The sequence below is a fragment of the Morone saxatilis genome, unplaced genomic scaffold (assembly GCF_004916995.1).
Source record: "Morone saxatilis isolate NCDOM2014 unplaced genomic scaffold, NCSU_SB_2.0 Contig16, whole genome shotgun sequence".
NCBI lineage: Eukaryota > Metazoa > Chordata > Actinopteri > Moronidae > Morone > Morone saxatilis.
The window spans coordinates 12,556,044-12,576,292 of record NW_023339718.1 but is presented as its reverse complement, the minus strand read 5'-3'; the positions used below and the strand labels follow the sequence as shown (position 1 = coordinate 12,576,292).

Genomic DNA, 20,249 nt, shown 5'->3' with positions numbered 1-20,249 from the left:
ATATGTATATGTGTGTGTATATATGTGTGTATATATATATATATATATATATATGTATATGTGTGTGTATATTCACTTTATTTATAGTTATAAATTATAAATGAGGAGCAGGCTCCAGACATCACAGTGCAAAGTGGTGTGGAGTCAGAAATCACAAATATGTAATATTAAATGTCAGTATACAGATATACAATGCATGTGCAGTACACATAGAATCAGCACTGATGGGTATTGGGACTTTTCTCATGGTTCCAGTCCCTGCTACTGAAATTAATGGTGACAAAACTCAACAGAATGTTTTAATAATAATAATTATTCATTTTAAATAATAATTTATAATAATAACTTCTGTCTGAGCACCACAGATACAATTTTAATTGATCAATGTTGACACAGAGCATTTTAAATCTGAGTCTTCTGCAAACTCTGTCGGGTTGGGACTCTTTGGCTGTGGGTTGCCCTAAATCTCTGCTCCTTTTGTTGTAGGATTTGTTCAGCCGTTTTGCTTATCTTGCCCTTCCTCAACTGAATAAACTGGATCAGCCATTGAAACTGTACAAACATATTAGCTGCCCTCAGACATCTGGTCATTTTTTAAACTAGCAACATATTATCCAGAATGACTTTAAATGAGTTTCTATTGCCGATGGAGCTCTATTTGGAAAAAACAGAAAAAGAAAACACGCTTGATGTGGCTCTTGTTCTGCTTTCTACAGACCTGCGGCTGTTACTTTTCTACCTCCAGCCAGCGACGTTCACGGTTCTACTCAGATCCTACAGAGGCAGTCAAAGATATCCCAAATGGAGCTACCATTCTGGTAGGAGGTAAGAAATACAGACTCCAATGTTGTAGGATGGTTACATACACACCTCAATGACAGTGCTGCTGTTAACTGGCGAAAAGTACCAAAGGATGTTCAACAATGTGTGTTCAATAACCGCTTTACAGCAAAGTAAGCATGAACTCTGTCTAACATGGGGGTTGATTAGCATCCACACACACAGAGCACACACAAATTCCACTGCTCTTATTTATAGTCAAGTTCAGAGTGACATTGTTAAACATTTTCCACCGTGTCAAACTTGAACTGACAAACAGTTGAACTGAAATCTCAGTGTAATATTAGAAATGTTGACTAAGATGTTCAACACAATGGGCTGGAGTTACCTGGCGCTTGATCCAAGGTTTACCAAGTTATGTCTGCCATGTCCCTAATCCACCAAGTGAAAGTTTCACCTTAAATTACCATATTTTAACCATTTCACATTTTTTGCAATGATTCCTTGGTCGCTTCAATTTCTTTTGTTTATTATACATTCATTTATTTTTTGGTGTTCTAACACAGGCTTTGGATTATGTGGTATCCCAGAAAATCTCATCAACAGTTTACTGAAGTCCGGTGTTAAGGGTCTCACAGCAGTCAGCAACAATGCAGGGTAAGTATGCGGCCTGCATGTAAACATATGCTTGAAGAAAGGAGTGCATTCCATGGTGGTGTTTGATTTTGATATCAATTTTACACCATCACCACCACTCCAAAATCCCAACCTGTTTTTCAAGAGTTCGTGTATTGATACAGTAAAGATGAGTTTGTTTATCGACTTCCGGTCATGTTTGGATTCACATGTGACTCTTGAAATGTCTGCAGTGTCATGTGTCATTTCTATTTCAGTAGAAGGTCTGTGAAAATGACGTTCAATCTGACTCTGGTTGCTCTCCACTCGGCTCTTTCACCAGGTTTGGCAGTTACGTTTTGGTGACACCTCTATTAGTAAAGTCCCCATTGCAACTGACGTGAAACAAGATGGACTTGTTCTTTGTGACTACATTATTAAACCAAATAGAGATTGGTACAGTCTTAATCCTTCCCCACATGTCCCACTCATCGCCTCTAATAAATGATAGTACTAAAAACAGGAGTCAGTGAGTGAGACTCTCTCATGGCCCCTTTCACTCTCTCCTGTGTGACTCTCTAGCTAATGAACGCTTTAAATTCATATCGGAGAGGTTTTGGTGACCTTGTCGTTATATCTTCAAACAAGCGGTGTTGACCTGGAGAGTTGCTCAGATGTTTGCTTCTGATAAGTTATCCAAGTTGCAGACACAAGCAAAAGGTGCATTTCAGTGATGGCCGCTCCTTCAGTGGTCAGGTGATATTGTGTGTGATGTGTGTCTTTGCTCTCAGTGGGGCAGACTTTTAAATACTTTGAGAAGCTTCTCCTCTGGCACATGGCAATCAGCTGCTGACCTCAATGTCCTTTTATTATGTATTCTATCTTTTTATTGCATACATTGTTGTGCAGTATTTCAAATCTCTAGATCTAGGCATTTATTCTGCTGGGTTCACAGCTCAATACAAATTGTAAAAATAAAGTGGGAGGCAGCCTTCATGTAAGGTTAAAGTCCGGAAAGTTAAATAATTTTCAGTAAGACTAAGACAGTAAATTTACAACTAGGGTTGTGAAAGGAAAACAAAATAAATATTTTAAAGTTCTGATAAATGATATTTAAGACAACAACATTTGCCAATATACTAGCAACTGAGCTTTTCACTGCAATTTTGCTGGGCATTGTCCAGCATAATGTTGATCTCTATTGCAGACTCAGAAACAGTCTTTGTCTTGTCAGTTGTCATATTGCAGCCTTTTTCCGTAATTGAATCCCAGTGTGCTGCCACACGGTAAGCATTAGAATGTGAATTGTTTACATAGCAACACTGAAACTCAAGACAATGACCAAAACCTGATCTTGTCTCCTGAAATATTAAAAAGATCCTGCAAAAATACATTAGTTGCTTTCTTTATAGCTAAATTATTTTCTTTCTTCTTTTTTTTTTGAAAGCATGTTTTATAAAAAATATTAACCTTCAACCTAAATTTAATTTGCAGGCACAGAACTTAAAATTCTAACTGTTTGAATTCTCTTTATTATGTTTTTTGGCATGAAGCTAAAGCCTTTTTAAGAAACTTCACTCTGCACACAATACATGTATTAGAAAGGCCATTGTGAATGTCACATCTGAAAACATTTGAAGCTGTAAACAAATAGGTTAATTCACTCTGAAATCAATTACAATATGGTCTGATATTCTTATTAAGTATATTGCACTTTCATTGCATTTCTACTTACCTATAAACTTCTTTGCATGGATTGTCATAGCTAAAAAGCTATTGTCAGACCTAATGGTGGCTATTTTGAGGAACTTTGAGGCTGTGTGGTTATTTTGAGCAAATTTGAGGAACTCAACTCATTGTAGTATGCAGTACCTATAGTGAAGTGTAGCCTCAGCTTCAGAAAGGACTTGCCTACACTTTTAATACTGAAAAAAAAGGAGGTTTAGAATCACATAAATTGTGGCACACCAATTCTTATTGCCAAGTACCAGAGTTTGGAAGATCAAAATGGCTTCAAAGTATCTGCACAGACTGGTTGAGTATATTTCTCGGGGGGGCAGCAGTTGTTTTAGCCTGAAAAACACTGTCCTATGTGCTGCTGGCTTGACATACTTTTCTCGTGGACTTTGAATTTTGGTGAATATTGATTCTTGGAACATGTACTCAGAATGTTTGCTTGAGTCAGGTTATCCCCTGAACAATCATTGTTATCCTAAATATTTTCCCTCAGCAGACATTAGTTGTTGGAAAATTATAACCACTTGCAAACAGTGGTCAGCCATAATGTCTCTTTTATATGGTTTCTGAACAAGTTCCAACATAGTGGAACTTCTTATATTTTTACATGCATCTGCCTGTAAGTGGAGGGGAGTTACATTCTGGAGTTACATTGGTGTTAGCAGTAATGCATTACACATGACTGTCATTGATTATTATTGATTACCAAGGCCTGTATACCGTATATCTACTGTTTCCTTGGTCACAGCTGAATCGTATTTATATTCCCTGGCTCTGTGGGGAAGAGGGTTGGAAGGGGAAAGAAGTTATGCAATGTTTAATTTTAGATAGAAGACTCCCCTTCCTCTGCTAGCTTCCTCCTGAATAAGTAATGTAAAGTACTTGTATAATCTCAGAAATAAAGAATAATGCAGACATGATAATGGAGAGGGCATTCTTTCCTATCTTGAGGACTTTGTAATAAATACAATATTTCTCAGCACAGACTGGGATAATCAAATAAAGAAGTCTTTTCCTTAATGATCTATCAGTGGAATGTGATATTTTGGCGCACTTGGAAGATTGAATGCTGGTATGAATAAAGGAAAAGTGATTCCATTGTATATTTTGTTTATACAATAGATATTGCTGACCTATTTCTGGTAGCATTGAGAGCTAAGTGTCATTTTGGTTTTGGAATTGTTGCCTGCTTGCAGTGTCATTTACACAAGCCTTAGTTTAGAGGTTTAGAAAATTGCTTTCATTTGGACATACCCTCGGGTATTGTTGTGATGAAGTTCTGCTATATGAATTTTGTAGAATTATGTGAAACTCCTACTAACTCGCTACTATTGAGTGGATTTTACTTTGGAGAACACTGACACAGTGGACTCTTTATACACTGTAATATGAGATGGGTGGGATTCATCTGTACACAAGATTGTATCGCGCTCTTGCAGAACTGCGTACCCTGCAGCTTATTCTTTAATCAGCTGCTGCAGGAATGTTACACAAACAGAATAGATTTAATATAAAAGGTATTTGTGTTCAAGAAATTGTGTTCAATGCTGGAAACTGCTCTGTATTAGTAGTTAGTAAGTATTTGGTATTTACAGAGCTTGTGTTTTGATTCTGAATTGAAGTGCCCTTGATAATCCAGGGAGTCCATTCATGACAAGGTTTTGGTCCGCAAATACACACACACACACACCAGCTTTAGACACAAAATGTGAGCATTAGTTATTGCTGAATCATTTTGCATAGAATAGCCATGCTGTGTTATAACTCTAATATGATATGTGTGTGTGACAAGGTGCTTGTCACAGTCATCTGTTTTTGGTATTCTGAGCGCACATGGCCTAGATATCTTGTCAGCTGACCTGAGGTTAGAATTAAAGATAAAGTTCCTGTTTCTCAGCTTCTTTCTTACAGAAAAGAAGGAGAATCCTCTCTTTGTAAAGCTCAGCTTTTCACTTGGCTCTGATACGGGTCTTCTCAGAGGATTATTGCTTGTAATCAGACCGGGTGCGACATGTAAGATAAGATGTTTGATGTCACCAGACAATACCCGGTTTAAAACAGTTTTATATGTTTTATAAAGTTTTATGAAGACTTATGCCTTCATAGGTTAACGACTGACACAAAGTCAGTCCTTTTATAACTACTGGCCCATTTTATTTTATGACTATTTCAGCAACCCTAGTAACACAGTAACTTTATTTGGTCACAAAAAGCTAGAAAGGAGTGTCCACAGTACTTTGTTTAAGAATGAGTTTTGCGTGCTGTTAGTGATGGTTTGTCCAGGTGTGATAGTCTAAATGTGTGACATCCTATAGTACAATGTGGCCGAGGCTTAACCCAGACTTGAGTCCAAGATGAGCGTCACAGCTTAATTAAATTGCAGTCCACAGTTTTTCCACTCCTGTAATGACCACCACATAGCAGTATTCTCAGATGATAAACAAAGAGACGCTCACAAAATGACAGTCTCAGTGGTGACTCTGGACCCTGCAGCTGTGTTTGGTCTCTTTCCTCACAGCTGTGGATAGGCCAGGGGCGGGCTGTGCTTTGCCTGTCTTTATGATCACAAAAAGGACCTGTATCACTTGGTTTGACCTAGTTACAATCTTTAATAACTCCTTTATTTATGGTAATGTGACTTATGTTACAAATCTAAGACGAAAGTTAGGACATTCACCGGGACAAACGGCTCTGAGACGTAAGCAGTGGAGGGAACTGCATTGATTCACAGTGTACAGAACCAAAGAAAAAGTACTTTAATGTCAAAGTGACTACACATCTTTACAGATGAATATGAAACACAAAATAATTGATTGCATAGGTATTGGCACACTTTTAAGACAGTTTCTAGTAGAGGCAGTCTTGAGTATATATCAGCTGTGCACAGTTGAACACTACAGTTGTTTGCCATTCTTCTTTGCAAAACTGCTTAAACTTTGTCAAGTTGCATGGAGACGATGAAAGAAGAACAGAACCTACAAAATATAGAATCAAATGTTGAAATATCATTAATCTGGAAAAAAAATATATGTATAAGCAAAAGCATAGTGTGATTTATTTTTTTTTTTTTTTTTTCCCCCTCCATTTTATTTCAAAGTTTTATTTGTCAAGCATGGTTTTCTACCTAAATTATGATAGTTACAGTATAAAGACACACTTGTCTGTTTTGGTATTTTTTCAGTATAGTCATTACTGCCACTGAGAACCACTGCCTTCATAGCCCAGTGGTTCTCAAATCGTCTCACTATGGAACCCACATTTTCCCATGGTCATTAAGTTGCGACCAAATTTTATGGAATTCAAACCAAGCTAATTTATTTCACAAATAGCTTAGTAAGACACAGAAATTATGGGTTATGAACATAAAACACAAATATTTGCAGCAGACATTCATGCATTATGGCATGTGCAAAGGTTTGTGAATCTTAGGAGCTCTGCAGTATCAATATCAGTATCGATGAAATGAAAATAAAACTGCCTAAAATCATAATCCTAACTGTGTGTGTGTGTGTGTGTGTGTGTGTGTGTGTGTGTGTTTTCTTCTTCAGAGTGGATAACTTTTGGCCTGGGCCTGCTGCTCCAGTCTAAGCAGATCAAGAGGATGATCTCTTCATACGTCGGGGAGAATGTCGAGTTTGAGCGACAGTATCTGGCCGGGGAGTTGGAAGTGGAACTCACACCACAGGTTGGTCAGCAAACACATGGGAAGGTTGATACATGAGTGTTCACAAAAATAAGAAAATGATCCCCTCATATAAAAACATATGCTTAATAAGTCCTGACATGTTAAATTCCAACATCCAAATGATCAGACTGTATGTATGATATACTTGACAGTAACAAAGGAATGCAGTTGACATGTATTTGTTGTACTGATCTTTTAATCTGTTACCTTCTTCCCCACAGGGTACTCTTGCAGAGAGGATCAGGGCTGGGGGTGCTGGCATTCCAGGCTTCTTCACAGCCACCGGCTATGGCACACTGATCCAAGAGGGAGGCTCTCCTATTAAGTACAACAAAGATGGCACCATTGCAATCGCTAGTGAGAAGAGAGAGGTAAAGGGTGCTGTCATCCCTGTTGTGGTTGTCCCATCAAGCCCACTATGAAGTCAGAGCAAACTTTATTTTCCTTGGAACAACTGTAGATATTTTTCCATACCTATGCTACATTAATCAGTCAGTATAGGATTTACATTATAACACACACTTAAGGAGGATTGTCAACTGCAATGTGTTCATGTATGTAATGTGGACTCTCTATCTGGGCCAAGTCTGAAAATGCTGTAAAACAGGTCGACATGTTAATTCTTAACCTGCCAACCTACCTTGTCATTGTGTGCAGGTAAAGGAGTTCAATGGCAGGCACTACATCATGGAAAAGGCCATCACTGGAGACTTTGCGCTGATCAAGGCATGGAAAGCTGACAGGGCTGGAAACATTGTTTTCAGGTAGCTGGTGCACTAAACAGAAATATCAACAGATCACACATCATTAGCACTTACCTGTTGCATTATAGCAATGCCAGTGTTTTTCTTGTAAAGGATTCAGCCTCTCCCTGCCTTAAAGCATATTAGACTTAATCTCCTCTGTTGTGTTTGCACAACAACCAGTAGCACATGTTGCTGGTGTCATGGGGTAAGAGTGAAACTATAGTTTAAGGAAAGTGGTTGGTTCTTAGTAATGGGTGTTCACTTAGTTTGACCTTGACCTTAATGTTTATAAGATCTTTGAGAGATATACTGATGTATGGACTGATTATAATCAGTACATTTTCTGTCTGTATTGGCTACATGGTTTTATTTTGTTTGTGAACATATAGTATATACATCAGCTTCTATATCATGAATTATATAAAAAGCACACTTATTTCTAGAGATGATTAGATCCTCACTCAATGCTTATTTAGTTATAGCTCAACAGCATATATACAAGAGCTGTGCAAAAGTCAGAAAAATCTAAATAATGAATCGCTTTTTACACCTGTACATGGATATCCACATTAGCTATAACACAATGTAAATTAATTAAAGATCCTCCATTTAAGCGGGGTAATTTGCACCAACTTGGTGAATGTAAATAATGGAAATGAGTAGATGTAGTAAAGTTTTTCTCCACAAGAGAGCAGTGTCTTCCAGTATTCTAACTGTTTATACTAGGTATTATATTTGGATATTACAGTGAGAGTTTCTGAGTTTCTTTCTCTATTTAGTAATATTTCCCTACCTCCTATTTGTTTTAATATCAAATCTTTCTTGTACTTTTCTGTCAGGAAAACAGCCAGAAACTTCAACCAACCTATGTGCAAGGCAGCCAAAACCACCATAGTTGAGGTATGCGTTTCCAACAACACAGTGATTTACATGTTAACCTGATATGTCAGTAGATATATTCCAGCTACTGACACATATCTATTAGTGGAGCTACCGTCTGAGAGTCTGGACTTCAGCTTTCCTTTAATGGTTTTCATGGATTTTGTAGACTTTACTTTTCTAGGAATGTTGTTATTCTGGTCCCCACAGTTGAAATGGGGATTCAGTGATAAAAAAAAATTTAGTAATGTAAAAGTCTACATTTAACACCTGAACCTTGAAACAAATATACTCAATATACCATGATATAAACATCATAAATTAAAGCCACCTCCTGGAACTGATCTTGAATGAGCCCAAGTGTGAATTTCAGCTGACTAAAATTTCCACCGCTTACATCTTCGAAACCTGTGGAATAAAAACATTTTACTAATTATGTAACTGTAGACCATCCAGAAAATAGGGTAATTCGACATTTGAACCCAACCACACAAACGCAGTAGTCCCCTGTATATCCTGTAGCCAGTAAAGGAACAAAACACAGTCATCATTTCAAATAGATGTTACAGTATTTAACTGCCCTCAAAGGAGAAGGTAGAAAACAGAAATATACTCAAGGTCGGAAATGTGCGACAGCATCTTGTGACAGTAAGGCATATTGGTTTATGGTTGTGGGCTGAAAAATCTTGAATTGTGAATACTGTAGTTTATATTCCTCTGAATATAACTCTAAGACCTCAGATATTATTCAAAGATTAGAAGTTTTAGGATCTTAACCTCTGCCCAAAAACGGAATGAGAATGTCCTGCTATCTCTGGACTTTCTGTGTCATACCTTCTTTCTATCTGTTTGGTTATCCACCTGTCTAGCATTTGACAGTCTAGAAGTGTGATCTCTTCCCACTGTCTGTGTGTGTATGTGTTGGTGTGTCTCTGTCTCCGTCTCCCTCTCCACCCCTCCAACACACAAACAGCTTCACACCTCCCATATAGACACCGTTTGATTTAGAGAGCAGCAGGGAGAAAAGCTGTGTGTGTGAAAACCATAAAACACAGGCGCTTTCTCAAAATAAATCGGTAGGGAAGGGTCTGTCATAAATCTATCGGGGTTTCACAAAGCACATTTTCAATTATTCCACGGTTGCTGGACCTGAGAGTTAGTCTGCTGTTGATTAGAAATGTCTGGGACCAAATGGGGAGAGTAAATTTTCTCACTATAGAGCTGCTGTGGAGGCTTTATGGTCGATTGATCACTAAATTTTGGTTTAGAGTGGTAAATAACACTGGTGTTAATGCATTTTAAGACAACAGTCTTCTGCATACTTCACAACCAAAGGAACAGCTAAATTCAGCTGTTTTGCATCATGCAATCCAGTGACAATGACCACGATGCCATTGATGGATATCGATTCAATTCTAAATCAGTGCTATCGTGTAATAGAAATTGCCCAATTTTCTTCTACTGGGATAATGAGACTAGTTGCTCTGACAGCAGTGATGCCACCAAGAAATGTGTCTTTGTGATGTCTGCTGGCGTTGTGATGTAGCCGGTATTGACATGAATGATAATGCAGCTCTGCTTAGAGAGCCACTTCATGAGATGCAAACATAATTGGTTGGATTTAATATCGAATGGTCTGCTACAACCTTTGTGCACCCAAAAGCTTCTGCTTAGGGTGTTTTTTTGAGTGAAGAGGATGAAACAATTGTTTAACAGGTGTAGAGACCCAGGCTTCATTTGGACTGAGCAACAGAAGTGTTTTTTGATTTTTTTTAATTTTTTATTCCCAGGTGCATTTCTAAGATTGTTTTTGTGGCATTTCTGCTTGCATACAGTGCAGAGTGGCTGCAATGATAGGAAAGAGAGAGAGGAAAGGAATGTCATGACAAGTTGAAAGGGAGATTTAAAACCTACAATATCACAAGCTTCCAGGATGCACCTGACACACTTCACTTAACAAGGTCTGAGAAAAGTTAACACAAACAGCCTCTGCAGACTCTCATGGATACAGAAATAATTGCTTGACTTAATTTTTCGAACAAGGACACTTATAAACAACCTTTTTTAATGGAGTACTAGACATACGTGTATAGCCTAGAGAAATGTCATTATAAATTGCCTATTTATGAAAAAAATTAATGCCACATCTGAATCAATTAACCTCACCCTAAAACACTCCACAGCCTGACATAAATCATCTTATTTTGGGAAAGGGAAGCTCTGCATTTGCATCTGAACTTAAATGAATCCATTTTATATGTAATTTTATGTTCCCTGGCAGCACTAAAACTAGACTGTGTTAAACAACTGTGTCCGTTTCAACCTAGTCTTTGAAGATTTCTCTTTTTTTCCTGTCATCTTCTAATAACATATAGTCCTTTCAGACACTTGTCATCCACATATCAAGTAAATGCTTCAATCCGACAGGGCATTCATTGTAACTTGTGCTGCAGACTGACAAACGATATCAAATAGGATTTTCAAATGTTGAATTGGAATTCAATACATGACAGAACTGTCTTCCTTACATTGTGCGGTTATTAATTTGCTTTTAATTGCTTTTTTAAAATGTGACAGCAAAATCTTGATACTCATCTACTTCAAATTCATGGTATAAAATAATAAACATGTCTCTTAGTTTAAGAGAAATAAAATGAATATCTAATTTAAAATGAAATGGCATTTTAAATGAGTATTTAGAATGATATTCACTGGGTGTGTACTTAGTACTTAGGATCCCATTATGGCTGTCTGAACACTTCGTCTGTTCATCCTATCGGGTTATTTGTCAGATTGTATTCACCATTTTTTTAATGGTACCTTTTTTATGGCAGTGCAGGCAACATCTGAACATTATCTATGACAAGCCTACTTACTGGTGGCAATAAAGATAGATAGACTTGTATTGCAATACCCATTAAGAACCTTTTATCTCGGATACTGAAGCAATTACCATCTCTCTAAAAATAAATGTATCTTCAGGATTCAGTGCATGCTCAGTCATAAATCTGACGATATGCTGTCAATATTGACCCTGGTGCACTGGTGCACTGGTTAAGGCTTGCAACCAACACACAAGGTCAGGGGTTTCTGAAGCAATTCATTTAACTTGCAGCTTAGCTTGGCAGCTCAGGCCAGTGTGCGGCAAGCTCTCTGACGATCATGTTCAACAGTAAGCTGCTTCTATGCTGGACCAGTTTTCTTTCTCTGTAGCCTATACGCAGCAAGGTAGGCTCAAGCTGTTCAGGGGCTAAGCAATTATTTGTTATCAAAGGGCAAAAAAATGTCAAAACATTATGGAGGGCAACTGACAGGACTAGGGGAAATTGGTTAGAACAAAGATGTGGCACTTCTTGGTTTTAGTCAATGACAGCTATTATAACCAGGCCAAAAGAACTGAACTGAACTGAAAAGAACTTGATTTTATTAGATTTAGATCCAGATTAGAGTAGTTTAAATTCCCTCAATGCCCTCAAAATACTTAATCGTTTGTGAATTTAAGTCTCAGCCCAAATCTCCTTATCATTGTGATTGTGGTCATTGTTTTTATTAACGACTAGAATATTACTAGATCGACGTGTGCCAAAGTGAGTTCCATAAATGCCAATGAGCTTCCCCTTGACACATTGAAAAAGCTTGTGCCCATTAGCCTCTTGAATAAAATTTTGTTTGGCCAACCTACTCCTCTGTAATGATTGCTTGAATTACCTGTGCTTGAACCCTTCACTTGCAGAATGAGATGGCAATCTCCACTCTTTTTTTTTTTTTTTTTGTGAATTGGCAAGTTCTTTACTAACACTTAATGCGTGCCACAGTATTTATAATAAGCATATTTTATTTAAATATTTACATATCCTTAACTGTCAGTCAGCAGAGTATCTATTTAATTTGAATTCTTAGCAACCCCTTTACCTAAGGCTCAGTGAATATGTGTGTAATGCCTTAATGCCCGAAGGTCCTAACAGATTTGTAGATATGTAACCTGGTGACTCCACTTCTGTAAGACATTAATGGCAATTCTGGGAAGCAAATTCAAATCATCTGCCAGCAGTCTGCCAGCCGGCTCCCTTTCACGCAAGAGACTCCAGATTTTTCATGTTCAAGATAAATTGATTAATATTAATATACTTCTTGTACATGTGTCGTTATTAACAGATTTAAATTTGTCGATAGCCTTCACTACTCCTCCAGTCACTCAGGTCAGTGACCGCTGGCGTATCATTGTCGTTCCTGGCCCAGTTCTAATATGTACATCTACTTTTTTGTGCTTAATTTAAACTACAAGCGGCAGGAAGGTTGTCAGAGGACGAGATAACACAAAAGCACTTGGAAAATTACCAGATCATCACCAGCTTCTGCCACGGTTGCTAGGCAACCAAACCCTGCTATTCAGTTGTTGAATGTTCCATGGTATCCAGCTGGTCCAGTTATTCCCTTATCACAGGTACAGTGAAAGGCCCCAGTGCATTGTGGGATACAATAGATCAGAGGCTTAATCAAAGCAGTGGGTTCTGCTGTTGTTCGACCATCAGTCACAGCAAATGACTCAACTGTGTTCTGTTACTGTGGCAATGCAGTGTATTGGTGTGGGTGTTGGTGTGCACGTATAACCAACCAGTCATGCATGCATTAATTGAATGAATGTATTTAATGAGTGTGTTTTTGTTCTTTTAACCAGACTAGAGTCCTAATTGGTTATAAGTGACCTCCCTTCCTCAGGGGTTTCACCCTCAGCTTTCCACTGTACATTTGTGTTGAAACGAAAATAGCAGCAAAAAGAACTACACATTTGCCAGATACAGGCAGTCGCAGTTTTCAGTTATGATTTGGGAACCTGGGAAGTCTTTTCTGTGGTTCAGAAAGCCTTGTCTCCTCACTTCTGGAATTTTGATTATTTTTCACAATCTTAATGCTATTTTACAACCCTTACAACGCCTTGTTTCCGTTTCCGTGCCTTGATCTTGGCTTGTGCCCATGACTAACTCTATTACTCAAGCTACTGTTGGCAAATTATTATAAATCCACTAATGTTCCACATCATTTCCTGCCTAAAGAGGTTTATGAATTATGTTTTGTGTGCAAAAGATGTGAAATGAATATAATTTCTGTCTGTATTTTGCTTGGTTGTGGGGGTGTTGTTTAGGTGTTCCCATTTCTAGCCCTTGTTTGCATCATCACCACAGTGTTGCAAAAGTGATCTGTAGCTTTAATTTAAAGGGGTTTATATGTGCCAGTAGATGACATGGCTTTTGAATATAAAAAAAATAATTAAATTGTTATTGTCAATTAAAACTTCTTGACTTTTTTGGGCTACAACCACAGCAATTTGCTGTAATATCAATGGGCAGATGGGCATAAAAGCCTTGACATATTTTATAGTGTGTGTATGCTTTTTCACAATGACACTGGTAGTATTAATACTGTACTCATACATTCATTTATTTCATGAATTAGCAGCCTTGTTAATGATGACAATGAAATTAATTTATTGTAGCTTAGAAAGAAGCACACATGACCAAGAGAATGAATCAGCTTATATCTAGTAAGCCAAGCAATAAGATTAGAGAATAAAATATTACTAATATCTCAAATTTTCCCTTACACAATAGCTTATTCAGAAAACATCAACAGCAACAGAGTTATAAGAATGGGTAGTATTCTACACTCATATGTCAATACTCAGAAACTAAATGAAGGTCATCCATTTCTGTTAAGTTGCTGGTACAAAATTTAAAATTTCAAGTAGTAGTCAGCTCAATGTAGTTTGTGAGGTTGCAGCTCCTCAGGTCAGACATTTCCTTTATTAATTAAAGCATTTGAAGATACAGTTTCATTTAGAGGGCAAACAGAATAGCTGTTTAATATTTTATAACTAGTGTAACTTGTACCTTTTTTCGGGATATTGCTGGCAGCATTTGCCCATCTGCATTGCCAGAAAAGGTTGCTGAAGCATTGCTCCAATTAAAATACTTATTCCTGAACATAAGAATGACTTGGCCTAAAATGGACTTGACTGAGTCAAGTTTAGAAGAGACTTAAATTCATGTTCAATGCTGACATTTACTGATGATGGTGACAACCTGTATGGCTATGGTTTTATATTCAACTGTAGGTCACTATAGGAGTGGTTGAACAGAAACACAGAAAAGGGGACACAGAAGATAAATAAAAAGGGATGATGGTAGCCAGTAAAAGAGGAAGACAGATTTGCTGAACATATGCACAAACTGAACGTTGGAAATGGCAAATTTGCATGTTATACGTTCTGACTATAAGTTCAAAGATCCCAGACGACTGCCTATCATCTGACTCTGAAGCACATTGCAGGCTTATGGGTTCTTTGAAATGTAAACATTGAGCTTGGAGTGGAGTTGTCCATGTGCAGTATGTGCCATTTGAAAAATGTATTTTTAGTTGCTGTAATGTTGTCAGGGTTTGCAGTGGCTGTCTCCCATTTTCTGAATACCATAAAGGCTGTCATAGGAGAGGCAAGCTTCCACTGAGAGGAAACAGATTGCTCGTGTTGTCAGTATTCTGGGTTAGAGGATAGAGCCGGAGCTGAGCCCCGAAAGTGGCGGCGGAGCATGGCCAAGTGCCCACATACACAAACACACACGCGCACACACACTGGGAGAAAGATGGAGAAGCTAAAAATACACAGGGTAATGAGAGTGTGGTGTCGCTGTCATCCTCTTGCTCTGTCGCCTGTAGCCACGCCGTCTCTTTCTCCTGACTGTCGCATCTCAGTACGCGCATATACGCGCACACAAAAACAAAACACATAGCTGATGGATTATAAGCTCAGGTAGCATTTAAAGTATTAGCTACTGAAACTTTTACAGTCTGCAAGATCTCAGTCTGTCAAGGTGTTCTATTAATCTGATATAAGACTGAAAATTGAAAGGGTATTTTTTTTTGTTGGCATGTGACAAGATACTGATGATGCATGACCTAATTTTCATTCAATTAACCATGGGCATGATCCTTTAAAGAAACATTATGCTTTTGGTGACTCCAAAAACCAAATGGTATCACCCTTAGGACAAATTTCACAGTTTTACACCCATCACTGGGGAAGCTTTTAAAAGTGTAAAATTACACTCAGACCATCGCATTTGTAATCGAGAGCGTAATGAACATAGTAGCCTCTAGGAGCCGTTAGCTTACTAATATTTTTTTTAAGCTGACAGAATTATAATGTGCATACAATCTGAAGAGACAAACACAAGATCATGTTTGCTAATGCGGTGATTGGAATGTAGGCCAGATGGTCAGTATGAGTGCAGTCAGCTCAAATTAATACCTTTTTATTAAAAGGAGCATTGAGTCCGTTTGGAAATGAAAGGTTGTCTGTGCATCTGAATGCCTGTCTGAAAGCATGCTGGTGTTTTTCATTCAACTATCATAATTTGCTTTAGTTGCTTTTTATGTCCTTTAAATGTGGTCAAACTGCAAATGTGGCATGGCTTGTTTTTATTTTGGTCGGACAAATGTGAGTGATAAGCATGGCACATTTCCAGCATTATTTGATAAGCGTAGAGGAATCACTGTATGCAACACAACTGGTGGAAGTTCATTCTAGGAATCTGGTAGCATTGTGATCTAATCAGTTTGAGATTAACAAGATTTGACAAAGCTCACAGCCTAAAAAGGCACAAACTCTCGAACAAACGCTTGTTGTGTCCCCAGAGGGCACTTTGATTCCCTCTATCCTCCTGCCAGCTCACTTCATGCCTTGCTCAGCTCTCATTGATGTGAAAATCATTCTACAGATTCGGGAATATCAATGTGTGTGTCTGTGCGTGTGGCTGTTTGCTTGCTCCGCACACCTGGTCATTTGCGTGTGTGTCTGTGTTATTCTTGTGTGTTTTTTTTATTATTGTATTTTAGTGCTTTATCCGTCCTCGTCCGTTGAACCTCCTCTCTGAGCTGCATCTGTGCACCGGTGTAGCCGGGACACATCGCCTAGATGAAAGGAACAGAGGCTTTTTTATGTACGCAGAACATTTAAATTGCATGAGCTTGTTATTGTGCTGTGACTTAGCTTTGGAAGGCTAATTGAAAATTGAGCTGAATACATTGTTTGTGTGTGTGTGTGCGCGTGTGTGCGCGTGTGTGTGCGTGTGTGTTTGAGAGAGACCAACGAAACAAACATGGAAAGAGAAGGGAATATCTTTTTTTTTTTTTGGGGGGGTTTCGAGGGGCACACTATTTGACTCCTTTTTTGAGACAAAAATTAGGGATTGATACTGTTAATATAATTAATTCATCTCAGATCTTGAAATCCATGCCACCAAATATTTGTAGTAATTCCCTTGCCCCCTAGCCTTACTTATTTTATTACTGTTACTGTTTTATAATGTGATGAGCTCAATCTTGCATCATTCTCACAAAACACAGATCGAGCCCCCGGAGAAACATGTGGGTGGATGTGTGGGACTGCTGTATCAATTCTCTTGCGCTACCAATCTCATCTTGCATGGCCTCGTTTTCACTGTGGAGCATCAGAGACTTAGCATAACCCTGCAGAGAGAACCAGAAAAAGAGTCTAAAATCACTTTACGATCCTGAGTGGCCTTCGCTCACCACAGACCAAAGCATGCGTATCCATGACAACGCTAAGATGGGATCCACTCTTAGCCATTGACTCCTCTCAGTCAGCGCTGAGTGCTGAGGGAGGAAGTGGAGATAAGGAGAGATTCAATTCAATTTGCTCTGAATGGCTGCTTGCCCCTCATGTAAATGGAATAAATAGGTTACACTCTGAGCTACACAGGAGTGAAGAACAGAAAAGTAGAAGGGAGGGTGAGAATTATGTTGTCATGGTTGAGTCCCCTTTTGGTCCCCAGAGATGTGATGATAACTTTGGTGCTTGGTTGCCTTTTTATATATTTCGTAATTTCAAGTGCTTTTTCCCCTTGAAGAATCTTCAGGAAGAAAGACATTGCACCTCCTCCTTCATGGAGTCTCTTCTGTTTGATAAAAGAAAATCAGTTCTCTTAGAAAAGTCTACTGTCGATGCCTTCCCAGCTTAGTTTGATTCGTATGTTGACATAATAACTCAGGGGATGCTGTGTTTAATAAGTTGGCCTACTGTAAATATGAGCATGACTTATGAGCATGAGCTAGAGCAGGCTAAAATGGGCAGCCCACACATTGGTGAGCCTTGAATACCAGTATAAGTGGTGGTTGTAGACACAGTTTATAGCAGTTCCTATGTTACCTAAGGAGGAGGGAGCAGGTGCATTTACCCTGGGATTTCTATCCCAGTCATGTTGACCCAACGCTGCTTAAATCAATAGCCATTTCCATCTGTGTCATGTAAGTCAGACAGAAATAACCCTCTATGTACACTCTTCTTCTGCTGTTGGAGACGTCTTCTGTCTGAGAATCAAGAATGTATTGTTTGGTAGGAATCACAGTCACAAAGTCACATACCTTTCTTATTATGCTGCCATATTAAATTAGAGTAATTAAAGTGTATTAACCTTGAGTATATTTAGACAATGTCAGTCAATGTCAGGTCAAGCAGCTCCTCTGAAATCCTGCTGAGCTGGAATGTAAACCTTGTAAAAGAGTCCTGAGGCAGAGCTTGTGGAATATACCTAAAAATAAAGCTAAGGTAAAGGTAGCTGAAGAATTATTTTCCACATAGGAGAATAAAAAGTTTCTTCTGACCTTTTTGTGTTTGGTTCAACCAAAGTCACCAAAACCAAAACAATCTCCTTCATGCACCCCTACCCTCCATCGCCTTTGATTCCAGGATCAAGCTACGTTCCCTAGGCTCGGTGTGTCAGATGATCCTCCTGTATTTTCAGTCAGCCAAGCTGGCTATGGGTACACAGATAGCATTCACTGGACTCGGTGGAATTGCTAAAAAAAATAAATGCAACACCTTCTCCCACTAATATTTACCCTCTCCTCCCTGTGAAAGACATGACAGTAGCAGAAATTTTTAAACCTGTGAGATCACATTTAGAGAACAAATGTGCGCCACCCTCACTGTTGTTTGTAGCTCAATTTAGGATTTAATATCAAACCAATTTAGAAAAGTCTGATGTATTCTTTAAACAGTATTCTTTAAACAGTACCCTTAAAATCAAGGTAATTTCATGAGATTAGCCTGCAGAATGGCAAAAAAATCAGCTGGTCTTCATCAGTTAATCTGTTAAATTTCAAAGCTGGGTAGGCAGAGGTTATTTCCTGGTAGCGCAGTTCCATCAGGGCATGGTTTCCTTATCTGAACTTTAATCTCAAGGGTCGTGAGACATTTTACAGGTGAAGGCGGAGCTCATCGCTCTGTGTCTCTGTGTAGGTGGAGGAGGTGGTGGATGTTGGGACCTTCCCCGAAGAGGACATCCACATACCCAGCATCTACGTCCACAGAGTTGTCCAGGGAGCCAGCTATGAGAAAAGGATTGAGGTACAAAACACACACACACAGATCGTCTTTCATTCAACAATGGGTTGCAGGGTTTAACATTTCCATCATTGTGCAGCTACTAGCTCTTAACCATGTGTGTGGCCAGAAATAGCCTTCAAGATGTTGTCTCCCTGTTCCTCATATATTTCTGTATGGTTCCAGAAACGCACAGTAAAGAAAAGCCAAGAACAGAAGGCCAAACCAAAGAAGGACTCGGATATTGTTCGGGAAAGGATCATTCGCCGGGCTGCTCTAGAGTTTGAGGATGGGATGTATGGTATCCTTTTAAAGAATACAAGCAGTGAGCAAATTATGGAATCATAACTTTATGTTCTGATTACCACAACTAAAACCAAACCAGGTGTTGGCCAGTAGCCACAAAAAAAAAGAAAACTGTGCCTTGGCACACATAATGAATAATTGTAGCCTTTGCACCAGTTGATTGCACTGGTAAATTATGCACATTCTTTTTTTGTTCAGCATTTCACATTTACATGTTATTGTGATAGCATTCGTCCTTCCTCGTGAAAGCAGTTTTTGAGCAACTAATCTGTGATTAACCACTAATTTTGGGACTTATTCACATTCCCCTATAATGGTATCTTGGAAATGTTAAGACTTTAAATGTCTATGGGTCTGACCATGGTTCACACAACAAATGTTTTTTAGCTTTATGACTGACATGAGTTCACCAAAATGTCCAAGGCAGTTGAAAAGCAGGCTGCGGGTGTACGGTAGTTTCGATTAAAGCAGCTTTCAGCATAATACTGTTTGTGTTTCTCTTCATCCTAATGCCTGATTTCCATTGCATGATCTTGAATGTAGTAGTTACCATCTTTAACAAAGTGCCAATCAGCCAACCTTGGTATTGGTATCCCCATGCTGGCCAGCAACTTTATAAAACCAGACATCACTGTACACCTCCAAAGTGAAAATGGAATTTTGGGACTGGTAAGATACCCACATAGAGCTTTCTTCTCTCTAAGGTTGCTTTGAATTTCAACTAAACAAACTAACGAGCAGCAGATTTTGTGTCAGCCGTTTTAAGCAGCAGTAAACATTTTTAAACTGAATTGTTCTCTGAGTTTGTAGCCATTCATAGGAGTGGTATCATTCCTAGTAGGGGCCCTCATTTGAAATGTGCTGGGTTTGTTATGTAACAAATTGTGGCAGTTTGACACTTTTTCTTAAATTTTTCTTTCTCACAATCATTATTTGCTGGCTGTGCCTTCAACAAAGGCTGCTGCTGCTGCTATGGAATGACTTCCCAATCAGTTGTGTTGACAGGAGAATGTAGGCGCCTATGCTAATGCCTTATTTGTCAAAGTTTCTTTTAATTATGAATGCCAGTTTCAAAGAGGTTCTCCTCTCCTCTCCTCTCCTC

The 20,249-nt window shown here is 38.6% G+C and overlaps 1 protein-coding gene across 1 annotated transcript in view; it reads left to right on the top strand.

The window, feature by feature from the left end:
• Positions 1 to 20,249, top strand: part of oxct1a (3-oxoacid CoA transferase 1a) — a gene marked incomplete in the record, with an annotated part of 41,933 nt that overhangs the window by 1,177 nt on the left and 20,507 nt on the right. The window contains 10 exon segments of the mRNA XM_035657872.1: positions 717 to 825; positions 1,347 to 1,437; positions 6,681 to 6,690; positions 6,692 to 6,817; positions 7,039 to 7,188; positions 7,475 to 7,581; positions 8,403 to 8,463; positions 18,758 to 18,865; positions 19,028 to 19,142; positions 19,722 to 19,816. Of these exon segments, the coding sequence (XP_035513765.1) occupies positions 717 to 825; positions 1,347 to 1,437; positions 6,681 to 6,690; positions 6,692 to 6,817; positions 7,039 to 7,188; positions 7,475 to 7,581; positions 8,403 to 8,463; positions 18,758 to 18,865; positions 19,028 to 19,142; positions 19,722 to 19,816 (972 nt within the window).